Below are 26,730 nucleotides of genomic sequence, written 5' to 3' on the forward strand. Positions count from 1 at the left end.
CCGACTAATATAAAAAGCAATAGTTTCGGCCCGGCTACGCTTCTGAATACAACCAACTTCAAATTCATTATTCATTAATTAAAATTCAGTTTAAGATAAACGAACAGTTTCGTAATTAAAAAATTCACGACGTCCGAGTGGCGTTTCTTGTTCCAAGGAGTTATGACGAGAAATCGAAAAATATGCGATAATGGAAAAATGGTGGATGCGCCGGGATAAAAGTTTCCTTAATCTTTAAACCAACATTATTAAAGCCATAGTTTTATGAAGCTGCGCTCCCAGAGAGCTTATTAATAAGCGTTTTATTCCAAACTTTGCGTCCAAATAAATGTGGTTCAATAATATTCTGAAACTTTTCCTCGACTTTTTCGTACTTCAAATCAGGGCTAATTAAATTCTCATTAAAAAATTGGAAAACTTTATATTTTTATTAATTCAGTGACACGTTGAGTTTTGTTCTGGGTACAAAGTTAAAGAAAATAATGCCTGTTTTCCACATAAAATTGCAAATGTTTTAAAGCTACAGTAAAATATGGAGCAAAATTCGCCTAAAAAATCCATCTCATGTTATTTTGTAACAATAAACATTATACATCTGGGATAATTATACCAATTACTCGACATTTTTTTTCAAGCAAGCATCTACTCTTCCTGTAAACAGAAAAATACTGAAAATATACTCAGTGTCATAAAAATTATAACACCAAGAAGAAATACGAATTTTTTTACCAAACTTGTCACAAACGTTATGCTATTAGCAATGATTAAAAGTTTAACGATTTTAATTAAGTGGTAAGGGAGTTTTTAACACAAGCTTTTTTACCAGAATAGTTGTTCTTCCAATTTTTTGCTTTCGTTTCCTGACACATTTTTGCATAGTTTTTATTAATTCGTTTAGTTTGAAGAGTTATGAAAACAAAAGTATGCCTAGAGAAATTACCAACAACTAAACAAATTTTAAAGAAGCACAATTTTTAAATTACGAATAGGGTTTTTTTTTACTTAGAGATTAGAAAAGGCTCAAGGCAACGGAGAAAAGGAAGCAGACATTGAAAAAAACAAATAAGTCCCAAATGGTCATCTTCAGATTATGGCAATAATTCAAGTACAAGAAAAATTTATGACCAATGGTTGAGTTCGAAGGTCGTCGTACTTTACTGCTGACTGTTTACCATCGAATTATATTATTACGACTGCTTCCTGTTGGATTTCCTAGGTATAGGAGGGATGAACAAAAACACAGCGTAAACCTGACACAAGAAAACTTTTATTTGGAAAGACAACGTGTTTCACCCACAAAGTGGTCATTCTCAGGTGTGAATGTACACACTGTATACATTGACCACATTATGTTGTGTTTCGAAATAAAAGTTTGGTGTCGCAGGCTTAAAGATGCGTTTTTGCCCATCCCTCGCATACTAAGTAAATCCAACAGGAAACAGTCCAGATGACCAATTTTGATGGTAAACAATCGAAGTTATAAAAGAGGACCTTTGAACTCACCCATTGGGCAGAAATTTGTCTTGTAACTTAATTATTGCCATAATCCGAAGACGACCATTTTTGACTTAATTTTTTTTCTAAGATATGCTTTCTTTTCCGCTATGTCCTGGGCCTTCTCCAGTCCATGACTGATAATATCGCTCAATGGTACTTCGATTTCTATTTAAACGATTAGCAATTTCTCCAAATAAAAAGCCCCTGTTTGTAGTTCAAAAATCATGCTTTTTTCAAAACTGCTTAATTGTCAATAATTTTGATTTTGTCGCCTCCAGGTCTAATTTCGTTTTTAGAAAACTTAAACCTAAACGAAATAAAAAACACTTAAAAAGATAGAAAAGCAAAAAATTGGAAGAATAACACTTGCTGGTAAAAGAACTTAAATGTTAAAAACTGCTTTACCACTTGATTAAAATCGTTTAAATTTTAGTCTAATAGTCGACGATTTGTGCCAAATTTCGTCAAAAAATTCCATCCTGCAGTTGCAATTTTTATGACATTGATTAGGATAACAATTGGTTTATCATCAGAATCAATAATTTTTGTGTTTGTCTCTTCACTGCTGCATAATGGTGCCGCTTATTGCTTTGTGTGAGGTAAACGTAAAGCTGAATACTTGGTAAGAATATTTGATGTAGCCCTCCAACAGATTTTAATTAATTTACCACAATTTCACGCCGAATTCAGATCTTGTTGCTATACCAACCGTCTCACGTGACTATCATTCAGGTGGTGAGATTAGCGAAACGATCCGTTCGTCATCGCCGCCCCTTTCGTGATTCTTCGACATAACAAGCGTCGATACAAATTGAAAATGTGGCGGATGCGCCGCTCCTTCCCAATCCACAGTATTTTATCAAGCCGTTGAATGAAATAAAAGAGAGAAGCTGCGGTTTGTTGATTCGCAACCGCCGGTTTTTAGTGAGATAAACTTCTCTTCTAATTTACTTACATCAGCAATGTATGCGGGATCCGAGCATTTATTGATATTGACACACGTCGTTTCTATCGCGACGAGTAATGGAGTGCTGGAGTTAGCGCAAACAACTTATTTCCACTGGGAATTGTCAACAGAAGACTTCATCTCATAACTCAATTTTTATACTACCTCTTATCACAACAACCTGCTGAGTGCCGGGATATACAGAAAATATTCAGTGACAACCAAACAAAACGCACGCTGCAAATACTTTTTCAAAGTATTAAATTCATTAGGCGTATTTTTCGCAGTTGAAAATCGATAATTAAAGAGATGCTCTCTGTTTTTTACCTCAGCGTTTGATCCGTAGAGGGCGAAGTGAAACGAGGTATGAACGGCATGATTGATGATGAGTTGTTTCCTTGGTTCATTAAGACGAGCTGGTAGTTAAAAACTGGAAAATTTTCTTATTTTTCAGAAAACTCGGGGAAAAAAATACAAAAGTGCGAGGGCTGTACGTAATTTATTAACTCGAAGCGGATCTTATCTTGATAATAAATGGATCCGAACAATTTTTACTTTTAATGCCAGATTGAGGTTAATTTCTTTTTCTATTCATTTTTCTGTCCCAATTTCGGTGATTTATTAGGGCAAGGGTTCCAAATATAAGATGAAAAGGGGATTTGCGGAGTTTAATTTAATCGTTTCGTTGCTATCGTTGTAATTAATTGCTACTAATCAAAGATTATTTACGATTTCTGTATCAGCATTACCAATAACAGCGCGAGAATCATTTTCCCATTATTGACTGAACTGTTAATTATGCGTTAACCCAATGGACCATATTTCGCCTCCGGCCTAACGTAAAGCCCCTTGGATGTGCCCAAATGTGCAACAATTACATTAACAATTATTTACTCGTTTGTGTAGGGTTAAGTATTGCCCCGAGCTTTGCTCATCTCCATAACAATAAAGTAAACAAACCGTTAAAAAAATCCGAATGAAAAATGGATAATGGATCGTGGCAATAACAGAAACGATAAAACATAACCAACGATCGAAGGGAAATGTCGATAAATCTGCATGGAAACCGCCCTAATTGCAACAACAACCGAATCGAAGTCACTGAACTAAACATTCCACCCTTAAATGTGCAATTTAAAATAGGTTTCACGGACGCCGGATCCAGGCGCTCGTTTCCGGCCAGTTTTGTTGACTGATTCGACGCCCGAATTGCCACTAACAATAAACATAAAATGGAGTGGTCTTGTTTGATTTGTTTTAATAACTCCATCAACATGCATTACCTGTATTTGCTACATCATCAAAAAAATCGTCCGTTAATTTTTTTTTAATAAATTTAGTAGAACAAAAGCCATGTAATATATAGTTATAATTCAGCAACTGTGATCCAAAATAACAATAGCGTCATTGTTCAAATTGTCCACTATAATTTTCGTATAATGTACTATGTGTTTTTAAATGATTTTCATCTAGTTAACTTTCAAACTGGTTTACATGTAAAAAAATTTGTTCCGCTCTGATCAATTGAATCCTCTGTCAATAAATGTCAAATCTGTCAGTTGAGGAATTCAATTTCTTTTAAAAATTCCGTTAAAATGCAACTAAATTGTTACCCTCTGTAAAAAAATACTTATATTATCGAAGCTTATTTCCGGATTGGAGATTTAATAAATGGAGAATGGTAATATGTGATGTCTAAATGCCTATCATTAGCTATATGGAGCGGCATTTTCAGTTTTTACATGAGAAATTCACAGGCGACTTGATGAGAATCATTTAAAAACACATTGTATTTTTTATTCATTTTTAAATTGAAATATTGAATTCACATCCCCATCATATGAGTCGAAATCTCTCTTTAAAACAGTAATGCAAACAGAGGTTACAAAAATCTGGCGCTTATTTCCGAAATTAAGAGGTGATTATTTTCCAGTAACGACAACAACAGATGAGAAGAAGACCACGAACAACAACTCGTCGGAAGTGGTGAAACTGACGGTGAAAAGGGCGCGTCCGAAAGCAGCATCGCCCAACAGACAGGGTCCCCAACAGTGCCAGGTGAGCTAATTGACCACAACGTAATTTTTAATAAGCGGCTTCGTCTTGAGTGTGACGCCCTTTTTCGGGACATCCCCAGCGTAATGAAAGCGAAACAAAAACAACGCTTTGTTTACCCATTCTTTGAACTGCTAAAATTACATTTGCTTTTTTCCTCTCCTCTTGTTTTTATTGTCTTTATTATGAACGTAATAAAAGATCGAGCGAGGCTGGTGCGTCGCTGTCATATTTGAAGTGCCCTTTAATATATTAAACGCGAATCACATGCTCCACGAAACTCCGAGAATGTGTAATATAACATTTCATCACGGCATCTGGTCGGACAACGCTGTAAATGGAATTGGCTGCATCTATGCAAGCTTATTAAGACTCGGGACCTGCTTAACAAAGTTTTAACAGCCACTAAACGGCTTTGCGTGTAATGACTGACTTTAAAATTTAAAACTGGAGGAAGTGCCTCTGATTTCTATCCAAATTACTCTTTCCAGCACCAAGATCCTCCCTTAGACAAATTCGCATGCAACACCAACACTGAGTACACTCTTTTTCGTCGTTTAACTGAATAGCAAACCACAACTTTTCCATTTGTCTTTCAAAAACTATCAAATGTATTTCCGAATGAATCATTTGTAAATGCAATTCTTTTTTTCTGAAATCACTTGATACCTTCTGAGGTAGAATTGATTTTTCTGACCTACACATTTGATACTTTCTGGAATAAATCTGGACTACTGTTGGAAAAGGTGTAGTTGTCAAGAATTTTCTTTTCGCGCAGGTATGTGCCAAAGTGTTTGGGAACGCGTCCGCTTTGGCTAAACACAAGTTGACCCACAGTGACGAAAGGAAGTACGTCTGTACCATGTGTGGGAAAGCGTTCAAGCGCCAGGACCATCTGTAAGTGGTGTCTCGCATCCTTCGAAGAGGGATGACGAAGACTTGTCTCTGTTAGTTTTTGACTGATTTTTCTGTTCAGCAACGGTCACATGTTGACGCACCGCAACAAGAAACCGTACGAGTGCAAGGCTGAAGGCTGTGGCAAAAGTTACTGTGATGCTAGGTCTTTGCGGAGACACACGGAAAACCACCACAGCTCGTCGACGGTTAACACGGCGACGACGACCATGTCGCCAGCACAGGGGGCGGCATCGGGGGATGCCGCCTCACCGCATGGTTCCAGCTGTATACAGTACGCGCCGCCACCAACCTCCACCACCAATGGAAAGAGTCAGCTGCAGCAGCTCCTGGCCACGGAGCCGGCAAAGGTACAAACAACATAAATGCTTGTCACAAATGAGCTAAAGCGACAAAAGTAACAAGCTTAAATTATAGTCATTATTAGCGCGTATTATGTAACTTTTTTAACGGGTTGTTAAAATTTAACACTGGTTAATCTGGAATTTTATTGGTTATTGCTATAGCAACAACGATTAATGGCCTTTAAATTTTAACGATTTCATTACAGAATACGCTCTATTATTAGATATAATTAGCGGTCGGAAGAAAATTCTATGGCATTCGCAGTTGAATACCTGCACATTTGTGAAAACACTCCTACTACAGGGAGACACAGAAATGTGCATAACACCTTCTAAAATTAAGTATGAAATTGTTAGAAATTGTATAAAACGTTCTAAAGCGAGTTTGAAAACATTCGATTTTCTTCGTATCTGTAAAAAACCACAAAAAATCTATCAGTTTTCCTTTCAAATATGGTTTTCTATTTGAATGCAATGATGGAAGTTAAAATGCTCTACGGTGTAAAAGATTCTACTTGTTTTCGAGAGAAAGTCTTTCAGAATCACTGAGAAACTAGGGCTAATGTCCATCATAATTTTAGGCAAAAAAATTCAAAAATTCAAATGTTGTAAAAAACTATTTTAATAAGTTCCTAAAATCGAGCGTAAGTTGAACCTTAGAATTCACCTGAGTAGACCATTTTTCTTTTGGACTTTTAGTTTTCGAGTTATGCATTTTTTTGTGAAAAAGTAAAAATGCCTTTCTAATCGGAGCCATTGCCCGGCGCCAGGAGATAGATAACTTTTATTGCGGCAATGTTTTCTTTGTACACCATTAATTTTTGTTTTGATTACCCCAAACCGAGGACCCTTCAAGCTAGTCATTCAGGCAAGCTTATTGTGTAGCTGTAGTCTTTCAGACGAACCAATCAGTATCGTAAATATTTTCGGGTCATTCTTGTCAAAACATTTTATACCATACCATTATTTATTATAAAAGTTTATGGTGTTCAAAGAAAACTTTGCTTCAATAAAAGCGCATTCCGATGCTTTGGTGTCTGCTCTAGATATGTCTTATTGTTTACAAAATAAATGCAAAAAATAGATACCTATTTTAAACATTGAAGCCTGAACATTTTTTCTCTTTTCATGCGCCGATTATGGCAAAACTATTAGAGCTAGCGCAAAATGTCAAATACGAATATCAATAGTAGAGTTTCATCAAGACAAGAAATCGTAACTTGACGTGCTAATCTTTTCTTGTCTTCTAATTCAACCCAAGAAAAAGATTTGTTTATGACTTGACTATTTCTTGAATACCCGATTCTTGTGTTGATGACAAATCGGAGAATTATTACAAATTTCTGGTGCTCCTTTCTCTATCACATTTAATCTTGAAGACAAAACAACTTTTTTTTTTGCAATCACTCCTTTACCAATTTATCTGCAGTTAAATAATATGAAAATAATATGTAGCTATTACCTAAAAAATACGTAAAATAAAAAATAATTTGTTGTTGCCAAAACAAAACAATCACATGAACGATGTGGGTTACAAAACGGGACCAATCAGCAATACAGGATGTATCAGAAATACCTGTCTTAATTTTAACAGGTAACAGAGCTCAATAAATAAAACACCTTTTCTGTTTGTAATTTTTCAATAAAAAATTCCCAAATTTACTTAAAATTTGAAAACAGTTAACATACTGAAACGTGTACCCGCCTATGGATGCAAAAATAAGAGCGCCGAACTATTTTCGTTGAGATAGAAACGGACAATTTAAACAACTTAAAACAACAATGAAAATTGTTGCTATGAATAGAAACTAATTATTAAACACTGACCGGCTTGTTTGCACATAAGAAGGAGGAAAACAGTGAAATGTGTTAATAAGAATTTTGCAAAATGTTATATAAATAAGTTGATGTATTTCAAAATTAACACACGTATTTCTGATACCTGTACAGCATGCTCAGACCTTGTCGATTTCTCGAAGATCTCGATTAAAAACCCTAAAAATTCTCGATCACCTTATGTAGGTGTCAAAATCATTGCTCATTATTTAAGATGCAGCAGCTCATAAAAGTTGTAAAAATTACATACTTTAATGTGAAACTGCCCGAAAATCAGACCTACTAACTTTGTCTTTAATGACTTATTTTAATGTTTACTTGATTTATTATCTAATTTATAAAAAATGCAAGAAAACATTTCCTTTGGTTTTCAAAATGAGTTAAAAACACCAGAATAAAAGTACAGCAACATTTGGCAACAACTAGAAATGTTATCATGGTAATACTTTTGGTTAATATTTTTCTAAACGAAAAAAATAGGTGTTCTTGTACGGCGTTGCCATTTTTTGTTTTTGATTTCCACCAAATAAAAGGTTTTGTGAATTTTTTTGTTGAAAATAGTATTCTGTGTAGCTCTATCTGGGTGCTCTTGAGAACCTATCCGCGACTTTTAACACACCCGATATAATACATAAATGCCTCTGTAAGGGAAACGTTATCCGGAGCGACGCCGACTTTTGACCACTATGTGTAATTTAAAGCATATTCCGATGATTTGTGTTATATTTAGTTTCCGACAAAAAGCTCAAAAAATGTGTTGTAATCTTTAACTACAATGCAAATTCATTTCTAAATTTAAAGTTTTGCTTCAATATTAATGTCCAGTTGAGTGCTGATAGAGGATGTTTATTAATTTATTGTAAAGCAGTGAATTCGCAGCGCCTTATAGTGAAAATTTCGCCCTGCCTTGTTTCCTTCAAAGGCTTTGTTTGAGTTAATTTTTTTAAGAAGTGTGTAGGTTTAGGCCGCCATTTGTTGGTTAATCACGATCTTTTCAAAATTCGCCACTTTTGAACCGAACCGCAGTTTCCGCCTGGCTTGAATTTACAAGAAATAACGCTTCAACGGACACAAACATTTGTTTTTCCCTCACGAATTTCGCGTAGGTCACAGCGGCTTTGTTTGTTTATCCAATAATTATTCCCCGGAACTTTGTTTAAAATGTAAAGAGTCCCTTGCCTAAACAAAATTTAATATTTCACCACACCCTGTATGTACTACAACCCACACCGAAGGAATAATTCATCGCAGACTCTTAATCATAGAGCAATAAAGATGTAAATTTGGTTCGGTATTTTATGAATCGGTGAAGGTTCTAGCACGAATTTATCTTTGTTCCTGCAGAGGAGTTAAGTCTTTCCGAAGAAAAATACACCTGCTTCTAAATCTCACTGAAGGTCGTAATTTGTAATGCTTAGGAAAATAATGTCAGTGGTAGCCGGAATTCTACTGTAATCCCGATAATAATGTTCAGACGTACGAAACGTATTTTTCACCTGAGAGTGATGGCCGTTTTAAAAATTAAAGCGCGAATGGTGTGTCAATAGCGCAGAAATCTAATAAAGATATATACGTTGGAGCGGACAGCAAAAACGTGCACCGGGATTTTATTAAACAATACGGAATCGTGTATTAAGTGCCTTGGGGTATGAGAGATACGTCCAGCTATCTAAAAAACTGACAAGTGCATTTTGCAATTTTTCATTTTCGAATTTTCTCTCATTATTTGAGCTTGTAAATCGCATTCTAGACATGCAACAGCTGTTGCAAACAATATGAAATATATCATATTCAGTTTACAACCCGGGATGGAAGTTTCTTTGCACACTACAGCTGTTTATCTAGTAAAAAAGGGCGACTGAATTTGAAAAATTAGAACTGAAAACCGCCCGCATGAAACTATTTTAACTTTTCAAATGCGGATTACACCGTCAATCAAATCGAATTCCAATTTTTGTTCAAATCGGTAATTATAAACCTGTTAATTTCAACTTCACAGCCCGCAAATATAGGATAACAATGCTCCAATATAAAATTTAATTGGCTAAACTTGATAGGGCTTTACTTATAATTTGAATTACCGCTTTTGACGTGGTCTGTTTTTCATAATTTCCACAATTTTCGCCGAAAGCTCTCGTTGTTATTTTAAATAAGTAAGGTGTACAATGCTGGCAAGTATAGTGCTGTCGGCAGTCCGGATTTATAAGGGTCTAGTGGTGTAGATAGCGGAAACGCTCAGTATATAGAGCCGTCTGGAGTGACAAAGTGTCGTAATTACCGGTTGCTCGTTGTTACAGGGCGGCAGTGGCGGCAACAACGATGGGCTAACCAAACAACAACTGGATCTAATACATCAAATAATGGAACAAACCCAGAGACAATCCCAATCCGCCAGTAAACCGACAACAAAGCCGGCCACAAAACCCATTAGCAAAACACCAGTCAAAGTACAGAGGGTGTGGACGTCGACGGTAAGTCAGCCCCGGCGATTGCAACACAAAATGCACCTAATTAAAGACATAATTACGTCTCTGGCAAATTCGACATCATTGCATTGAAAGCACCGATATTACGGACCTTTTGTACGGAAGCCCTCCGACCATTCCACAAACGAATTCAATAATTACTCTTTGCATGGAGCAAATTATACTGCCAATTAGTTCCGACAGTGGTTTGCTTTATGAATATAAATGAAATAAGCCCCGACTACATGTCGAAGCCGCATCGCACTCATACCTGCTTCGTTATTGCCGATTCTTGCCTATATTTAATCGGCTTCCAAAAGCAAACACTAATTATTACAATTTTCATTTAACTTATTCACTTTAATACCCCTTCTGTGATGTACATAACTATGTTGCATCAGCGCTGTAGCTTCGAAACTAAAGGCACTTATTTTTGCGAAATGTCTGTTTAGATCTAATTAGAATGGGGCAATCAGCAAACTTTTTGTTGGGAATCGAGTGTGCTTTTTGCGAATGCGCTCCCAAAAGTTCCATGTGCGGACGCTGAGTGCTGTTAAGTGGAAAAAATATGTTGAGCTTAATTCGATTTAGTTGTTGAAAAAAAGCGATTCGATTAGAGTGGTGCGTTACTAATTACTCCACTCCTAAGCCCACTTCCGGGCTACGAATTGCGCCGATTTGATCGCCTGCGTTTGTAATAACCGAAATTTGTCTTTTGGTGGAGAGACGTTAACATTGCGGACAATTACCGTGGCATTTCGCTTTCTCTCTACGACTAGTCCCAATAATTAGAGAAGTTTGCGCCGTCCGAGTCAAAAGCGAAACACGCCCGAACAGCTGAAAAGGACTTGTAAAACTTCGGACATGAAATAAATATAACAAGCTGTCGTTCCGAGTGGAGGGGTTTTACTTGAACTTTTTACAAGTTAGTAATTACTTTGACCTGTAATTAATCACTTGAAATTTTAACCATAGTAAACTAATTGGAAAGCGAGCTCTCCGCCGCAAAGTTGCTTTGCGAAAAATGAATTAATTCGGCGGCGGTGTGGAATTCCGGTAGGTTTTAAGCCTTCCAATTAGCAGAATGGTGCCGTACGAATTAATACGATTAAAATTGACAAAGTTCGTTTTGCATCGTTCCGACCTAATGGGAAATGTGACGCACGTTCGCGTCGCGAAAAGCCCAAATTAACTTCCTTTCTTATTCGACACTCCATAAATAATTTTCGCTCGATGTAGCTATTGTCTCACGCGAATGGTTTTACCTGTTGGATTAACGAACGCCGATGGATAGGGGATGCTGTGCTGTGAGAACCGCACGACCTTTGACCCAAACCCGGCCGCTCCAAACCAATTCACCCCTTCGATGCCGCAGAGGGTAGGCGCCTCGCGGCCAAAAAGTTCCATGCGTTTGTTTTTCAAGAAATTTTATTCAAACGGAAAAATTAACTGAACTCGGTTTCCACTGAGTTGAAGGGGTTATAACGTGTGTGCTGAAGAAAGCGCTACAGATTTCCTACTTTCGCCAAGAAGTTTCATACAGCGTGCTCAAAAACTGGCGCACCAACTCCAAGTGGGGTATAGTAGAGAACTGGTTACATATAAAGCTAAAAATAGTAAAAAAATTCTTTGTATTAAAGTTATTGATAAATGATTGATTTAATAAAAATAAACTATTCTTGGAACGGTTTCCTAGGAAATAATTCCCAGTGTTGGCACATTGTGATTTTTTTGATGAATTAATTTTTTTTAATTAAAAAAACTGCTAAAGTCTGATAGAAAATTTAAAAATAATTATTCATCGTTTTGTCAGGGAACGATTACCTAGTGTGAAACATATAAACAGTAAAAAATAATGAAAACTAAAGAAGTTAACACAATAAGTTTGGAGCTCCAGATTTTTTAAAAGATGACTTTAGGAATTTTTTCAACATTTTTCCCGTAATCTGCACTTGCTTCTCATTAACGTACCACTGAGTTGGTGCGCCAGTTTTTGAGCATCCTGTATAACCCAAACAATTCAAGAATATTAAAGTGCAATTAAAACAAAATTTTTTTAGCCTTAAAAGAATCAGCTTTTTATCTTATTTTAGCGAGTTTTCGGTTCCCTTTATTTTCTAAAATATTTCCCTCTATTTACCCTTTATATTATCCTTGCATCCTTGAACCTACTTTTCACCTTATGAGTAAAACTGGTTTTTTATCCCTTTTTACCCCAAATTCAATAACACCTAAGATCTTTTTAAAAATATGCACTTTCTTGTTGTTTGGACACATTTTTTAATTACTGTGCTATTACTTTTATAAAAAAATATAAAGAATAAAAAAGTAGGTATTATGTGCTTAAATGATTCCAGTATTTTCCCCAAGCAGGAATATAACTAATTTATCCACAGCCAGTCTATTATTAGGTTATAACATTGCTACTTGGAGACGTCTAATGATATCCATAAAACCTACATGCCTATAGGTCTTATGAAAACACCATAAGACCCACAACAAAATTAAACTGCATCTCTTACATATACCATTATACATTAAATAAGAAAATATGGTTGGTTTCTTCTTTATGACGTCGAGCACAGATTTACTGTAAACGAAGCTGGAAGTAATGCAGTATTTCTATTTTAAAAATTAATTTGACAAACGTGATTTTAAAACATCAAATGAAAATTTTGAAAAATAATTTGAAAATATTGACCTAGTCTCAGATTTAGTCTATACTGCCTGGCTGTGGATAAAACGTATTGCATACGGCTCTTAAGACCTTTATACAATAAAATACTATAAAATTTAAAAACATGTTAATCACTTTTATTTTTCTGATGTATTTCTCAACCAAAAACAGTGATAAATAATTAATTATTATCGAAAAATGGTACCCTATTTTCGTTAAACGAGCACAGTTCTGTAAATTATATGTAATTAGTCCGGCCTCTGGTAAAGTAACCAGATGCGTGGCGTAAACACAGTTATTATGGGTTTGTTTTTATCTCGAGTAGAGCGGGAATTGCGCCCTACATTATTAAACCTGAATCCGACAAGATTCATTATATCTAATCCGGTTATCTGGACCAACTGACGTCACAGGGTGGCCACCTTCCGATTTATCCCCTTTGATACTTGGAGTTAGTCGAAACTTTACTAGTCTCGTAGCCATATGATCCCAAAGTGCAATTTAGTTTGTGAGAATGTGACCAATCTCAACTCAACTCTTAATATGAATAACTGGTGGAACTATTACTATTACTACCACGGGCAGGTATTGCACTTTTTCCGCTGTTTCAAAAGTAGCGCTTTGAGTTTCCGAAATAAAATTTTTAATAAGGGTGCTCGGCACGCCTAATGTCTTGTTTATTTTAATGTAGAATGAAGCCGAGTTAATTAAGTGAAAAAATTTCATTGAAGTCTCGTTATGTGTACAGACGCAGCAGACTTCATCAAACAAAACAAGTGGGAGCGCTACGAGTCCGCAGGCAAAAGTTACCACCACCACCCCGTCGACATCCCCAGCCGCCACCGCCACCCCCAACAAACCCGAACCCAAACCCGTCGAATGCAACCTATGTCACAGGAAATTCAAGAACATCCCCGCCCTCAATGGACACATGCGGCTGCACGGCGGATACTTCAAAAAGGTACACACTCTCAAACGCAGAATGTTATTTTATCCTGCATTTAATGCAACCGCAAATTCACTACACACTAGCCTTTGAAAACGCGAAACAGGAAGCACTTCACCTTTCTTTGACAAAAACACTGAAAACTGGTAAATCTCCACCGAATAAATTTCAGGACGCGGAGAACAAGAAGTGCGAAAAAAAAGACACCAACGGCCCCCCTTTACAGACGGCCAGTGTGAGCGTTCGGGCCCTCATTGAAGAGAAAATCATCAACAAGCGGATAACAAATCCCCAAACGACGACGACATCGTCGGCGTCCTCGGCGTCGAGTGAAGAGAGTCAGAAATCGACGGCTCCGCCTTTGTTCCCATTAACTGTGCATTCCTCTGCGAACAACTCCAGCGATCTGGACACTAAAATAACCTCTTTCGTCGTGCCGGCGCCACCCCAGCAGCCGGTGGAGAAAGCGCGAAGACATTCCGATGCCGAAGCCTTCAACGTGTCCAGAACTACGACCACCACCCAACAGAAAGCTGAAGCTCTGGCAGATCTCATCCTCAAACGAGACAAAGTCTCCGTCAAACGTACTACCTCTGACCCCGGACAATCCTCACAGATCATCCAGTTTCAATCGGCCGACTCTTTTACGCTAACGGGAGTTACGTATCAGTCGGAAGATGGTGAATACCTTTCGCCGAGTCTGCAAGACGAGGTAAAAGGACTCCTCAGTTAGTTGTGTTTTTTAAAGATTATAAATTATATTTAACTTTTTTTCTCCACCATTCTGATAATAACTGTCATTATTATTTATTAAGACAATTGTTTAATTTTTTATTTTTTTCTGAAGGTGTTCACGCAAGTGCAGGACACGATGCTCTTGCAAGGAGTCGATCCGCACCAGCTGGCGTCCATCCAGTTCCAAACGGACACGCTTCTGCAGGACCAGAACGACCAGCAACTCCAAGACATCGCTTTGGAGGACTACACAAATCTGCAAGAAGCCGTAGTCCAGTCACCTTCCTACCAGTCGAGCCATTCGGTGAACCAGGAGCTGCAAGCTGTGCTAGACTCGCCTCTTCCTGAGAGCTTAGCAGAGTTCAGCACCTTTCACTCGACCACAAATCTAGATATACCATCTCCAGGCTACCAGACGCAATCTCCAGCTCAATTCACCGGCTCTCCACACACCTCTCTAACCGCACAATCACCGCTACAAAGTCCCTTGATCAGGCATGATTCTCCAGGATTCGCATATCCCACTCCTCCTGCGAGTCACGAAGGACAGAGTCCTTGTTTCGGCCAAAACACCCTTCTTCCAATGGTATCGCCAAAGCAGAACGAGTTTGGTCAAGTAGTGGAGAGAGGTGTGGATGAACCTCCGCAAGCTTCGTCGCCCTTATCTGCGGCGTTTTTCACGTCGACGATGTCAAGTTCGGCCGCTGTCGAGGAAGCTTTGGAGGAAGTCCTCCCAGGGGAGAGTATTCCAACGGATGATATTTACCCTTTAACGAATTCACCCCCTCCACAATCTCCCTTATCGGTGGGCCTTACACCTGTTCCCTCGCCCTTATCAAATATTGTGACAACGTCTGTGCCCTCACCCCACACTTCCACCACGTTCACTCCCTCGCCTAACACCGTCACCTTCCCTATGTCTCCTCATTACACCCTCCAATCCCAAATGATGCCCAATTCAGAAGACCCTCTCCTGTCAAGTAGCCCAAAAGACTTTGCCCCTCGCAAAAAGTTCGAGTTCAACGGAGTTCCTCTAAGAGTGATCAGCAATAACGGCCTGCTGGATCTCAACAGTTCGAACTTCGCCGGCATATTAGTTGATGCCAACGGCGAAATCAAGATCATCCAAACTGGGGGAAACACCTTCCAAGCCAAAAACTTCCTCGTTGCCAACACTTCCCTTATCCAAAGCCAAGACGACGAGAAAAACGCCCCAAAAACGCACAAGGTGCTCAGAATTCCAACGAAGCAAATCATCGCAAGGCCTAAACAGATAATCGACTTGAAAAGAGAAGAGAACAACGATGTGTTTCTCAGCCCTACAACGTAAGGTAGATGTGTGGAGCGACGTGGGTTTAAATAAGCATTTTCAGGATACCCGCGAGTCCTATACGGGCTTCCAGGAAACGGCCTCGAAGCGAGCCGCTCCAACTTCCGGTTTTTCACCAATCGAAGTTGAGGGCGACGAGGAGTAAGCCCCAGGGGTTCGCTCCGTACACGCCTCAGCCTATTTTAAACCCCCAAAGGCCCGGAACGGGTCTATACGCGAATATTAAGGTGAAATCGGGTAAGTAGGTGTCGAGGGAGGTCGCCCAAAACTACAACTCTCGAAGGATGTCTTTATTGATTTGCAATACAAGATTTTCGTTGCAACACAATTTGTTTTGTAGAAGAAGACTCGAGCTGGAGCAATGACCCCATCCCCGAGAGCGACTCCACGCCGCACGTAAATGTGGGCTCTCAATTTCAATGCACAATACCTCCTTTTACGTCCGCTCCGTGTAGGACCAATCCGGACCCAACGCATGAGGATCTCCTGTGGGATCCTGGCATAAGCGGCTGCACAGACAGTGAAGGTAATCACAGATTTGGCGTCAATTGCAAAATTTTCCAGGCTTTGGCCGGACGTACCGCTTGGTACGGCACGGCCTCTCTCTAATCGGCTTAACTAAAACTTAGTCCTTTGCTTGTTGTTTGAGCCACGCAGTGGCGATTTCAACAGGTATGTGTTAGCATTGAATATGTGCAGTTGACATGTACTTGGATTTCGCGTGCTGCGCTGCAGTTCCCGGGGGAGGAAGGAATAAGGAGTACGCCATGCACCTCCTGCATATGTGTGGCGGAAACATACACGTGAGTGTGGCAAATCCTATTGTTGAGGGGCGAAGAATAGCGAGCATTGTTTTAGGACGCGATGTTGAAGCTGATGCAACCCGCGCCGATTCTCCCGTCGGACCACCCACTCCTTTGTTATCAGTACAGCGAGAGTGACAAATGGACGTCTTCTGAAACAGACATTTTCCACAATGCGTTGCTGAAATACGACAAGGATTTCCGCAGCATAGCTCAAGAGGTGCGTACAACTCTCTGTGCACTGCCGCAGAGCTATAGTCAAGGTGCGTTACAGATCGGGACGAAGACTATCAAACAGTGTGTACAGTTCTACTACGTGTGGAAGAAAGTGTGTGTTGATGAATACCGAAAGCTGAAGTATCTCCGGGAGCGGCGACAGAGTCACTCGAAGAGTATAGAAGGGGACGTAGAAGAGAAGCCGTATCCTGATGCCAAATTATTAGGGGTAAGGTCGCAATAGCTGCGTATACCAAACACAAAAGGCAGTGACGTCGGTTGCGAAGCACCTTTTCAGTTTTAAACTTTACGAAAATTCTTATGTAAATATTTAAGTCTCCGCTACCGGTAAAAATTCTTAAACCACTAAAATTACTACACCTAGTATAAAATCATTTGGGGTATCGTATCAAACACTATGAGAATTAGTTGATAAAAAACTAGAAGTGCCTCTTATAAGTGAAACTTATTATTCAGCTCAATGTGTAGTTTTCAGCATTCAATAGATTGCAGATTTTGAGGGCTTTTAATTTTTTATTGAAATTGTTGTGTTTGGGAAAAACAAGTTTAAATTTTGATAAAATATATAATTTTTACTATCACGAATATTTTTTGACCTTTAATATTAAAAATTCGAGATAATATTTGTCAACAATTCAAAATGCATTTTTTCATTTAAGTTACAATTAAAATAGCTAGGTTACACATTTCCTACGTAAACGTAAAATTACGAGTGTCTATCCTTTTTTAATTTTCTTCAAAGATTTTTTGACTGATTGAATAATAGAACTTTGATGCCTTCTGTATTTGAGTATTTGAAAATTGTTGTTACAACCCCGATTTTGATCGTAATTCATTCATAAGTAGATAATATTTGTTTATTATTGGTAATTATAAAGTGAAATTCATATTTCAATTGAAAACTGCGTGTATTTTTTTTTTCGGGAAATAGTCCTCAATATGTCGCATCACTTGTATGCGAATCTTGAATATTTTTATATTCGCGTGTTTTATTATTTTATCAAAAAATGAAAATAAAAATGATAGGAATTCTGTACAAAATTGTGAAAATATCTGTTTTTAATGGATATTTGAAAATTTTTCTACTCTGAAATAAAGATCATGATGAAAGTGAAGAAGATATCAAATGCTTAAACAATACGTTGTAGTCAGGTATTAAAAATCAATCTGCAAAATGAGATTCATTTCATAAGGGAATTTCCTTTTTTGACTTCGACTCCGGGTCGTAAATATTTGTACTACATAAATTTGCGAAAACTTCGATGACATTTTCAACAATATACAAGATGATTCTTAAATAGACATAATTTTATCAGAGCTTTGCAAAGTAGAGACAATCTCTATCATATTTATTTTTTTATTTTATAGGGGCAAAAACCCTTTAAATCCGTACCACTTACGGCGTTCATGAGTTTAAATTAGTGGTATTTTCATCATGAATATCGATAATACACAGTGATCATTTTTGCATTGAAATGAATATGATGCATTCCGCTAACTGTTCTAACGCTGTTACAAACACATCAGTGGTGTACGCTTTATCTCCAACATAAAAACAAAAACGGTTATACAAAGAATTTTTTTACTACTTTTCCCAGCATGTACTCATTTGATACTACTATGGGTAGAATTTTGTCGGTCTATTTAAGAATCACGCTGTATACACAATATTTTGCGTGTAATAAAACTCAAATTGATGTCAAGAAAATATTTAATTTCGGCAATTTTTGTCGGCGATGTTCTCGGTAACTAAATGATGAAATACAAGGAAATTAGAAGTGTTTTTTAACGGTATCAATAATTAATATTTATTATGCACGAAAATTCGAAAAAAATGCAAAATTAACAGAGACTCAAAAAAAAGCATAAGCCATTCTTTCTACATTGAAAACGTCTAATTTTTTGAGGAGTGAGACAGATTAGATTATTTTTGAAAGGTAATTACCGACAGAGGCATACGTCCGCAAAGGACTAAGAAAAAAAAGTTTTACTAATCTTTCTTTGCTTCGCAGCGACGTTACTGTGGTGGCAGTGCTTGCAAACAGAAATAAAATAATTTTGTGGTAGATTGTAGATAGTGGTTCTCCCATGCCTGTTCAAGAGACCAGAAGTTTTATCTGCGAGTTCGCAGACTGTTCAGCTGTGAGTGTCGAAATATTGCAGTGATTTATCTTTTGCAATAACGAGCAATTGCAGAGTTTTAATTCGCGTGCCGCCCTTAACGGGCACATACGAATTCACGGTGGAACGGCCCGGAATTCTCCGACACCGTCTGCAAACGCAGACAAGCGTACTTCCTCCGTAAGTTCAACCGTTTGTCATCCCGACTCAACAGAAGATTACCCCTGTAAGATTTGCGGGAAGTAAGTGTACTCCATTCAACATAGCATAGCTAAGGTAAATGATCGGTGTGTTGCGTCCTCTGCTTACGTGCTAACACTATCGTTATTCTTACTACAACATCCAGTGAGCGGACTAAGGTATCTTTAGTTACCTTCGAGTCGTTCGGCTCGAAGCGACCTTTTTATCGTTTCAGTTCGTTTTTTATGTTGTTCATTTGGTCGTTTTTCGTTTTCGCATGACTTAGTTTCAGTTGTTTCTTACGCAAACTTCTTTGCTACTGGAGTTACCATATAGATTTCTTAATAGTCGACAAACTATTAGAAACATGTGATACATTGCACGTGAGCATGTCACAACAAACATTCATAAACAGGCCGATCATCATACACTTGCCACTGCAAAATACTGTTTATCTATCACACGATAGGCTCTACCGCGGTGGTTCTTGCAATCGATGAACTAGATATCTTTTCCAGTCAATCAGCTAGATTGCAAAAACCAGAGCAGGGAATTTGGTTGTTTGTCGTAAGCTAATAATGTGCCTTTTTAGAGTTTTTACAAAGATCAAAAGCCGGAGTGCCCACATGAAGTCGCATCGTCCACCCGATGCGGAACCGGTGAAACGCAGAGAAAAAGAAGCACATCCTTCGTGTACAAGCTTTGAACTTTCCGTGCCAAGCCCGTATAACACTTAGTACTAGAGCTATCCAAAAATCAAATAATTAAGTAAATCAAAAACAGGTAAAGGGCAATCAAAATTTTTATTTCGAGGTCAGATCAGAAAACCAGAACAGAAATTTTAAAAAGACATGTAAATTACTCAAGAGAAACTAGAAAAATGTAGGTAAAAAGAATTATAGGTAGAGTAGTTGTACAAATTGCAATCCACATATTAACAGAGATTTATATTTAATATTGATAGGGGTTGTGTTACGTTACAGTGTCGTAACGTTAGTGCCTTTTCGAATGTCGAGTGAGACACTATTAAGCTTGCGTTACATTCTCGTAACGTGGGCTGTTTCAGTACCATAGTGATCTGGTATTTTGAATTAGTGCTCAGAAGTTCAACTTGCACGATACTCGGTTTCCTTCTGTAAGTTCTCATGAGCAATAGATCTGAACTCAAAACTAAATAATCAAATATCATAATGGCCATAATATAGCGTGAACTATACGTATTGGCGGCGGCACCGCGTCCCCTCTTCCTCTGGCCACTAAACGTATGTCGTGGATTTGCTCAAACGTCACTTTTTATCTACTTTTTAGTTGTGTAATGTGTAGAGAAACTGATGATATTTTACTAGCACTACTAATCGTGTGCGCGGCGTGAATGTCTCCATTAAAATGTGCCACTCGGCCGGAGCGAGGGGGGCGCAGGGGGCGCCCACTTTTTTAAAGTTGGTACTATTTGGTACTATTTAACTCTGTGTTGTGATCTTTTTAAAAGTCTATTACTATGAATCTATTTATATTAATACTTAATATAATAAATATTTGTACATGTTACTGTATGTATGATATTAGCGTTAATTAGAGGTCGGCGCGTCGCCAGGGGGAGTCCCAGGCTTTTCCAGTAAAAAAATGACAATCCACTTCATTTTATTCGTATTTATGTATTGGTGTTTTTTGAGTGTCTGCAAGACGTTAAACATAGGTTAAGTCGCTTATCATCCTCCATAAATATATATCGAGTCACTGTTGGATGTTTTATAAAAAGAGGGAAATCAAATGTTGTATGTTTTACTAATTAAATGCTCATAAAACTATGAGGTATGTAGGCTAGGTGCACTTGGGCTCCTCTGGCAGGGGCCGACCATCAGACTGGGCCACTTGGTGGTAGTCTAGGTATCAGGTGCTCAGACCTATCAATTAATTGTTGTTAAATTAATGTACCTACCTTGAATTGACAGGCATTTGCTGTTACGACAAATTTTTCAATAGAGTAGTGATGAAATTCGTTTTTTGAACCGTGACCCATATCACACTTTCTTTCGATATAATAACACGAACTAATCTAATCACGGCCTAATGTTGTGGTGTAGTCGGAAACGTTTTTAATTGTGATATACTGTTGAATGTTGAAATGTCTGTCAGTTCGTCTAGATGATGATCACCTTGTGTTATTATTATGTATATGTGACTTGACACTAGATCTTTTAAGTGTGATTTGAGAACAATCATTCATGTAAAATAAACCTAAAAATTGCTGTGGTCTTTCAAGAGAAACTATATATACAAAACCTGACTGTCCAGCATTGTTTTTACGTCACTGTGACTGCTTAGCAGTACGTCGGGGCTTTTAGTTGAATATGATACGGTTTAGTTTAAATTTAAAATAGAAATAACTAGTATGAATGTGTGCCTGTATAACGATTTCATTTGTGCCAACATTGGATATCATAGTTGAGCTTAGCAAAAGTGTCATGTAACATATTTTAGTATGGAAAATGCTTGTATATTTGTAAATAGGCTAAAATATTTACCCTTTTCGCACCGACATCTGCCAACAATCACCGATTTTCACCCGTTCTTTTCCACGTTTTGCGTTCGCACCGATTCTTGGCACATGTCGTGTTTTGTAAATGTTTGAGGTTTTATTGATAGATTTTTGCCAAATTGTTTGACCCCATTGCATCGCCATTTGTAGAGGGGACGTGTAGTATGCAATAAGCTATACATAAGAAAATTTACTCTGTGTATTACAAAAATATATGAAATATTGCTATTATTTTCCGGTGACAAGCTTCGTTCTGTCGAGATATACAGAGAATCGAACCGTTCCCTATCCGTACCTGACTATTAACATTTTTCATTCATTGTTATATATCCATTTCGGTACTAACTGTATTAACCCGTTGTGTTGTTTCCTTAGAGTTGAGTGCGTTTAATATTTAAACACAAAAAAATTAAAACAGAGTATTCCCCCAATTTAATAAAGTAAGATGATAAATTTTGTGTAATATTTTACATTTATGATGTCTCAAGATGTTGTGCTCATTTTATATCAAATAATAACAAAATGTAAATCTTTAATCAAATGTCAATACTTGTAGCTCAAACTTTTTATATTTTTTTCAAATCCAATAATACAATCTGTAGATTTTTATGACCACGTGTGTCATGACAGTGTGTTCAAATTTGAGATTTTTTGCAGTTGTACTTTTGTACCTCCAAATTTTATTTTCCGTCATCAATTTATAGACAATCCCTTCGGTCAAATGAAACTATAACTGCAACGAAACCTCAATGTTGTAAAAAAGTAGAAATACTCTACATGCGTTTGTAACTGTAATCCAGTTTTCTATCTTGTGTTAAATATATATTAATAATTGTTTTGTTTGACTGTTTTAAAAAAGATATTTGTTGTTAAATTCTGTCCAAATATTTCCAAACGTATGTTTAAAAAGTGTATATGTATATACTTGTATTATTGTATGCACAATAAAATATGGCGTTGTAATTATAAAAGGGTGTTTTCAAAAAAGTGAAACGGCCTATTTGTCTGTTCTATTTTATTTTAAAAAATATAACACACCAGAATCATACACACGACAGATCTATTCCCTATCAGCAGGAGCCGCTTTTAAGCTTTTTATCGCCATCTGCAATACCCCTTCTTTGGTCTTGTTGCCGCCAATAAAACCAGTGGCGTGACAAAAGACACATCCCTCAATACCCGCAATATCACTAAGCTGATCATCGCGCACTCCTCTCCAGTCCTTGTGCAAAAATACTCTACACATACAATATCACTTTGTGAAAAGCTAAGTTTATAAAATTTTAACTTACCTGCAAATGAAACTATCTGGCTGAATAGGAATTCCCTGAACTCTCCACGAGCTACTTTTGTCGTGGAAAATGACAAATTTTAACTGATCCTGAATTCCCATTTCCTCTTCCAAAGCCAAAAGGTGCTCTTTCCACGGACACCGCTCTTCCAGGACTATGATCTCGCCAGATTCGTGAATTTTCTTTCTATTTTCGATCGCGTTTCGCACGATTTGTCGTGCTGGCCACCATATGGTAACCGCCTAAAATTTTTATTAAAAAGTGATCACGAGGCATTTTATTGAGTTTTTTGTGAACACAGTAAATATTTTTTGAGTGTAGCTGTGAACTACTAATATTTTGTCTAGATTTTTTAAACACTACTTAATGTAATTAGGGTGGATTTTAGGAAGAGAAAAATTTGGTTTAGGATTTAATTCATGTTCGAATAATTTCTATGACGTTATGAATGGTGGGAATACGAGGGGCAAAGGCCGTCTAAAACGGAACCGTTGCGAAATGAGGTTTTGTAAATAGTGCCGTTTTTGAGAAACCGAATACGGCAATGAATCAGTGTAAAAGTCTGGTTGTAGCTTTAGTGTTAAAAATGGGAAGTCAAAAATAGTATATTATGATACGAGTTTTCTAACTCGCTGCGTTCGTCGTGCCCTAAATTCGTGCGTGCGACAAAATGCCTTATAAACGAGATATCACACAGTATTTTTTCTACTTCGCACTTTTTGTACCAAAAAAAATAATGTCAAAATTTAGGAAATTTTGTGGCAGTTGACAATATCTGGGCGCAGACAGTGAAATGAAATTAATAATTTTATTTTATCAAACTTATTTAAGAAAATAATTCGGTACAATGCGACGTTGGTGTTTTTATAGTAAACAGCTAGTAGTTAGTAATAGACATGTATAAATACAATAATTATAACAAATAAATCAATTATTAATCACACATACATTTTCTAAGCTTACCTCAATTACGCGTTCCGTGAATTCCGTTCCTGCCATCTCCACAGCCTTCATAAACAACTGGTCGGTGGATTCAGGCTCTTCTGAATTCCACTCTGGGTTCAGCCTATGTATCCTCGCACTTAAATTTGTATTTATGCGATACCTTGGCTTGCCTTCTGCATACATAGGAACCCCATTATCAATAGCATCAATTTCCTCAACAAAACCTTCATAAACATGTAAGAACACTTTTTGAAGACAGTTGGCAGGAATTGGATACCCTTGCTGCTCTATTATCTCCTTGATAACATCCAACCCAAAGTGTGCATAGACCAATCCGGCTGAACTTAACCTTCAAGAACAACTACCATCTGTTCTCCCAAACTATAACACTTACTTGATTGTGCTCTTTTTGGCCAGATCTGGCCTTACACTGCTTAAAGTTTCTTCAAAACCTCTCTGATGGTGGTCATAACGATTGATTTTTGGATTATAGACTGCACCAACGTCGACCACAACATCGCACGTGTCTAAAACCTTCACATTATTTTTAAAAAATAATTATTCAACCGGCATAAAAATAACTCACAGGCATGTCTCTAGTCCTTATAATCTCAGCTTCGCGATAATCCGGAAGTTGTTTTAGCATGTAGCAAGCAAGGGCTTCATCGCAGTGAAACACGCCGCTGTGCGTTCCGATTTTTTTCATTAATTTTGGGGTTTTACTGTCTGTTGCCATTGTCGCAAAACTAAAATTTGGTTAGGTCTATTTTTTTAAACTAAAACTGGAAGGAAATAAAGGTAACAAACCCCTTCCACACTTTTAACGCTACTGAAGAAGTAAAGCGGAACGCTTTCGCGCTTAAAGGCATTAAATCCATGCATAACCTAAAAATTTGACACTTGCTATATTGACAGATGTGGAACCAAAATGCATGCGCATTCTCCACCACAGACTTAAAAAATTGTACAGCATTTTCGTTGTTTAATTATTGTAGTTTTATTGTTTTTGAAATTTGCAGATCTAAATCAAGGTAAAATTAATTTTCTATATCTTATTTAATTATATTAAAACAAATTGTAAAAAATATTGTGGCAACCACAGAGTTTAAAAGTTACAGTGCGCAAACTGGGTGTATTGTTGCTTGCATAAACCTTGGTTAAAAAATAAAGACAGATTCAAAAATGAAAATAAATATATTTCACCTCACATTTACTATACAAACAGTGCACTAACACTAAACAGATAAATACCTATAAAAAGACCCATTACCTTTAAAAACTGACTGTAGGCATAAAGACTTGAGTGTTAAAATTAATAGAAAAGTACGAGTAAGTAAGGACTTAATATACAACAGAAATAAATAATATAAATAACTATGGTACAATTCAAGATTACAATATACAAATGACATTAAAATACTTCCTTACGAAAGCTAAATCCATACTGATCACATTTTACTCTAATAATCCTGGCGAGTTGTGGAGGACCACAGTAGAAGACAGTAACTTTACCTTTCTTCTGGTCTTGAATCTGCTTGAAGACTTTGTCCCAGTTAGGGCGTCCCGCATTAGTTCTAGTCTTCAAGCCAGTAATCAAGTCTCTTTTTTCCTAAAATAACGTGTTAAAATTTATCGCTGCGGCCAAACTACCAAATGTACTTTTTCATGAAGCAGATCCAAAGCTAATTGCAAACCCACTGCTTTCATATCGGTTTTTTGCAAGGCACTGGTGATATACATGTGCATTTCTAGGAAACGTTCCATTGCGCCGCCAAGTTCAGCTTGTTCAATTTCCAACTGTGACAATAAATTAACAAACCATTCGAACGACCGTTGATTTCGGTTAATCCAGAAAAAGTCAACCTAAATATAAAAATCGTAATTGTATAATTGGCGCAGTCGGTAAAGAAATTACTTTTCTTAAATTCATGACCGTGGGTGGAATCTCGCTGGCCCACGAAAATTTACACCGTGGGCAAGAATGTCTTGCTTTCCAATATCTGTGCATGATAGATTGGAGGATGGAAGCAAAAGGGGTGACTCCAATTCCTGTCGCTATCAAAACGGCATGTTGGGCGCGGAATATGTGGCTCGAAGGGGCTCCGTAGGGGCCATCCAGATAGATCTAATAATAATAAAATTAATTTGATGATTAGGTTACAGATGAAGATTACATAGTGTTTGTTAGTCACAGGGATTAGCGTTAGAGAAGCACAAGCCACCACACAAAGTCACCTCGGTCCCAGCCCCCACCGGCAGGTCGCGCAAAATGCGTTCCCTAAGTTCCTCATCACTATCATGAGGCGTCGCTTTCTCAAAAATAGGCTACTAACCAAAAGTCACCGATAAATCACCAAAGGCACCGCAAATAGACTTAATTACCTCTAAAGGTTTTCCTACAGGATAATTCATTGGTTTTAAAGGAACAGTTCCGGGAGAGAAATCGGTACGGAAGCCGGCTCGGCCTTCCTCGGCTTGTTTTTCAGGAGAAGAGGAAAAACTAAGAGCGCTAACTTGACGTCCTTTAAGAAACCGTTACATTTAAATCGATCATCTTTCAAACACTTACCGACAGAACCCAAAGAACTGCTAGAATCGCGCTGCTCACAGTTTTCCAAACTGGGTGTTTTGAACGCTATTATTGTTGGTTTGTTACGCATATAACGGAAGCTCTGCGCTAAAGACTTATTCTGGGGGCTCAAGTATGCGAGGCCTAAAGACTGGAGGCGAGCACGACGTATCTGACACTCGTCGAAGCTTTTTTCGGACTCGGACCGCATGTATTCCTTCAAACTAAAAGCAATTATCTTTCGCAAAACCTTTATTTTTTATAGTTATTAATAATACGAGTGCAAAAACACAAGCTT

General features: G+C 37.6%; 3 protein-coding genes across 8 annotated transcripts in view; 1 reads left to right on the top strand and 2 right to left on the bottom strand.

Moving 5' to 3' along the window:
- The window catches only part of LOC103313127 (uncharacterized protein), a 163,586-nt gene extending 140,989 nt beyond the window's left edge, over positions 1-22,597 (top strand). For 3 of the 5 annotated variants that reach the window (XM_008195568.3, XM_008195567.3, XM_015981452.2), the window contains exons 5-19: positions 4,377-4,501; positions 5,277-5,395; positions 5,475-5,763; positions 9,891-10,064; positions 13,484-13,696; positions 13,854-14,393; positions 14,529-15,742; positions 15,790-15,983; positions 16,087-16,272; positions 16,446-16,549; positions 16,605-16,769; positions 16,824-16,994; positions 18,854-18,928; positions 18,983-19,149; positions 19,680-22,597. In XM_008195568.3, the coding sequence (XP_008193790.1) occupies positions 4,377-4,501; positions 5,277-5,395; positions 5,475-5,763; positions 9,891-10,064; positions 13,484-13,696; positions 13,854-14,393; positions 14,529-15,742; positions 15,790-15,983; positions 16,087-16,272; positions 16,446-16,549; positions 16,605-16,769; positions 16,824-16,994; positions 18,854-18,928; positions 18,983-19,149; positions 19,680-19,824 (3,881 nt within the window). In that variant the 3' untranslated portion in view covers positions 19,825-22,597. Of the gene's footprint in view, positions 1-4,376; positions 4,502-5,276; positions 5,396-5,474; positions 5,764-9,890; positions 10,065-13,483; positions 13,697-13,853; positions 14,394-14,528; positions 15,743-15,789; positions 15,984-16,086; positions 16,273-16,445; positions 16,550-16,604; positions 16,770-16,823; positions 16,995-18,853; positions 18,929-18,982; positions 19,184-19,679 lie in introns of all 5 variants that reach the window. The other 2 variants (XM_015981451.2, XM_015981453.2) reach the window with 2 other exon arrangements.
- Positions 22,598-22,626: 29 nt separating this feature from the next.
- LOC661050 (uncharacterized protein) lies at positions 22,627-24,827 on the bottom strand. Its single transcript, XM_967239.4, has 6 exons — positions 24,671-24,827; positions 24,450-24,609; positions 24,258-24,397; positions 23,882-24,212; positions 22,919-23,160; positions 22,627-22,864 (listed from the first exon to the last, which is right to left on the bottom strand). Exons 1-6 carry the CDS (start codon positions 24,739-24,741, stop codon positions 22,687-22,689), a joined length of 1,122 nt encoding a protein of 373 aa, XP_972332.2. The 5' UTR covers positions 24,742-24,827; the 3' UTR covers positions 22,627-22,686.
- A 211-nt stretch (positions 24,828-25,038) lies between these two features.
- Nox (NADPH oxidase) overlaps positions 25,039-26,730 on the bottom strand; it is a 72,754-nt gene continuing 71,062 nt past the window's right edge. Inside the window, exons 12-17 of one of the 2 annotated variants that reach the window (XM_008195570.3) lie at positions 26,433-26,656; positions 26,246-26,385; positions 26,099-26,188; positions 25,779-25,988; positions 25,523-25,726; positions 25,039-25,472 (exon numbers count right to left, since the gene is read on the bottom strand). In XM_008195570.3, coding sequence (XP_008193792.1) covers positions 25,275-25,472; positions 25,523-25,726; positions 25,779-25,988; positions 26,099-26,188; positions 26,246-26,385; positions 26,433-26,656 — 1,066 coding nt within the window. In that variant the 3' untranslated portion in view covers positions 25,039-25,274. The remainder of the gene's footprint in view (positions 25,473-25,522; positions 25,727-25,778; positions 25,989-26,098; positions 26,189-26,245; positions 26,386-26,432; positions 26,657-26,730) is intronic. The other variant, XM_967282.5, reaches the window with a different exon arrangement.

The sequence above is a fragment of the Tribolium castaneum genome, chromosome 3 (assembly GCF_031307605.1).
Source record: "Tribolium castaneum strain GA2 chromosome 3, icTriCast1.1, whole genome shotgun sequence".
Taxonomy (NCBI): domain Eukaryota; kingdom Metazoa; phylum Arthropoda; class Insecta; order Coleoptera; family Tenebrionidae; genus Tribolium; species Tribolium castaneum.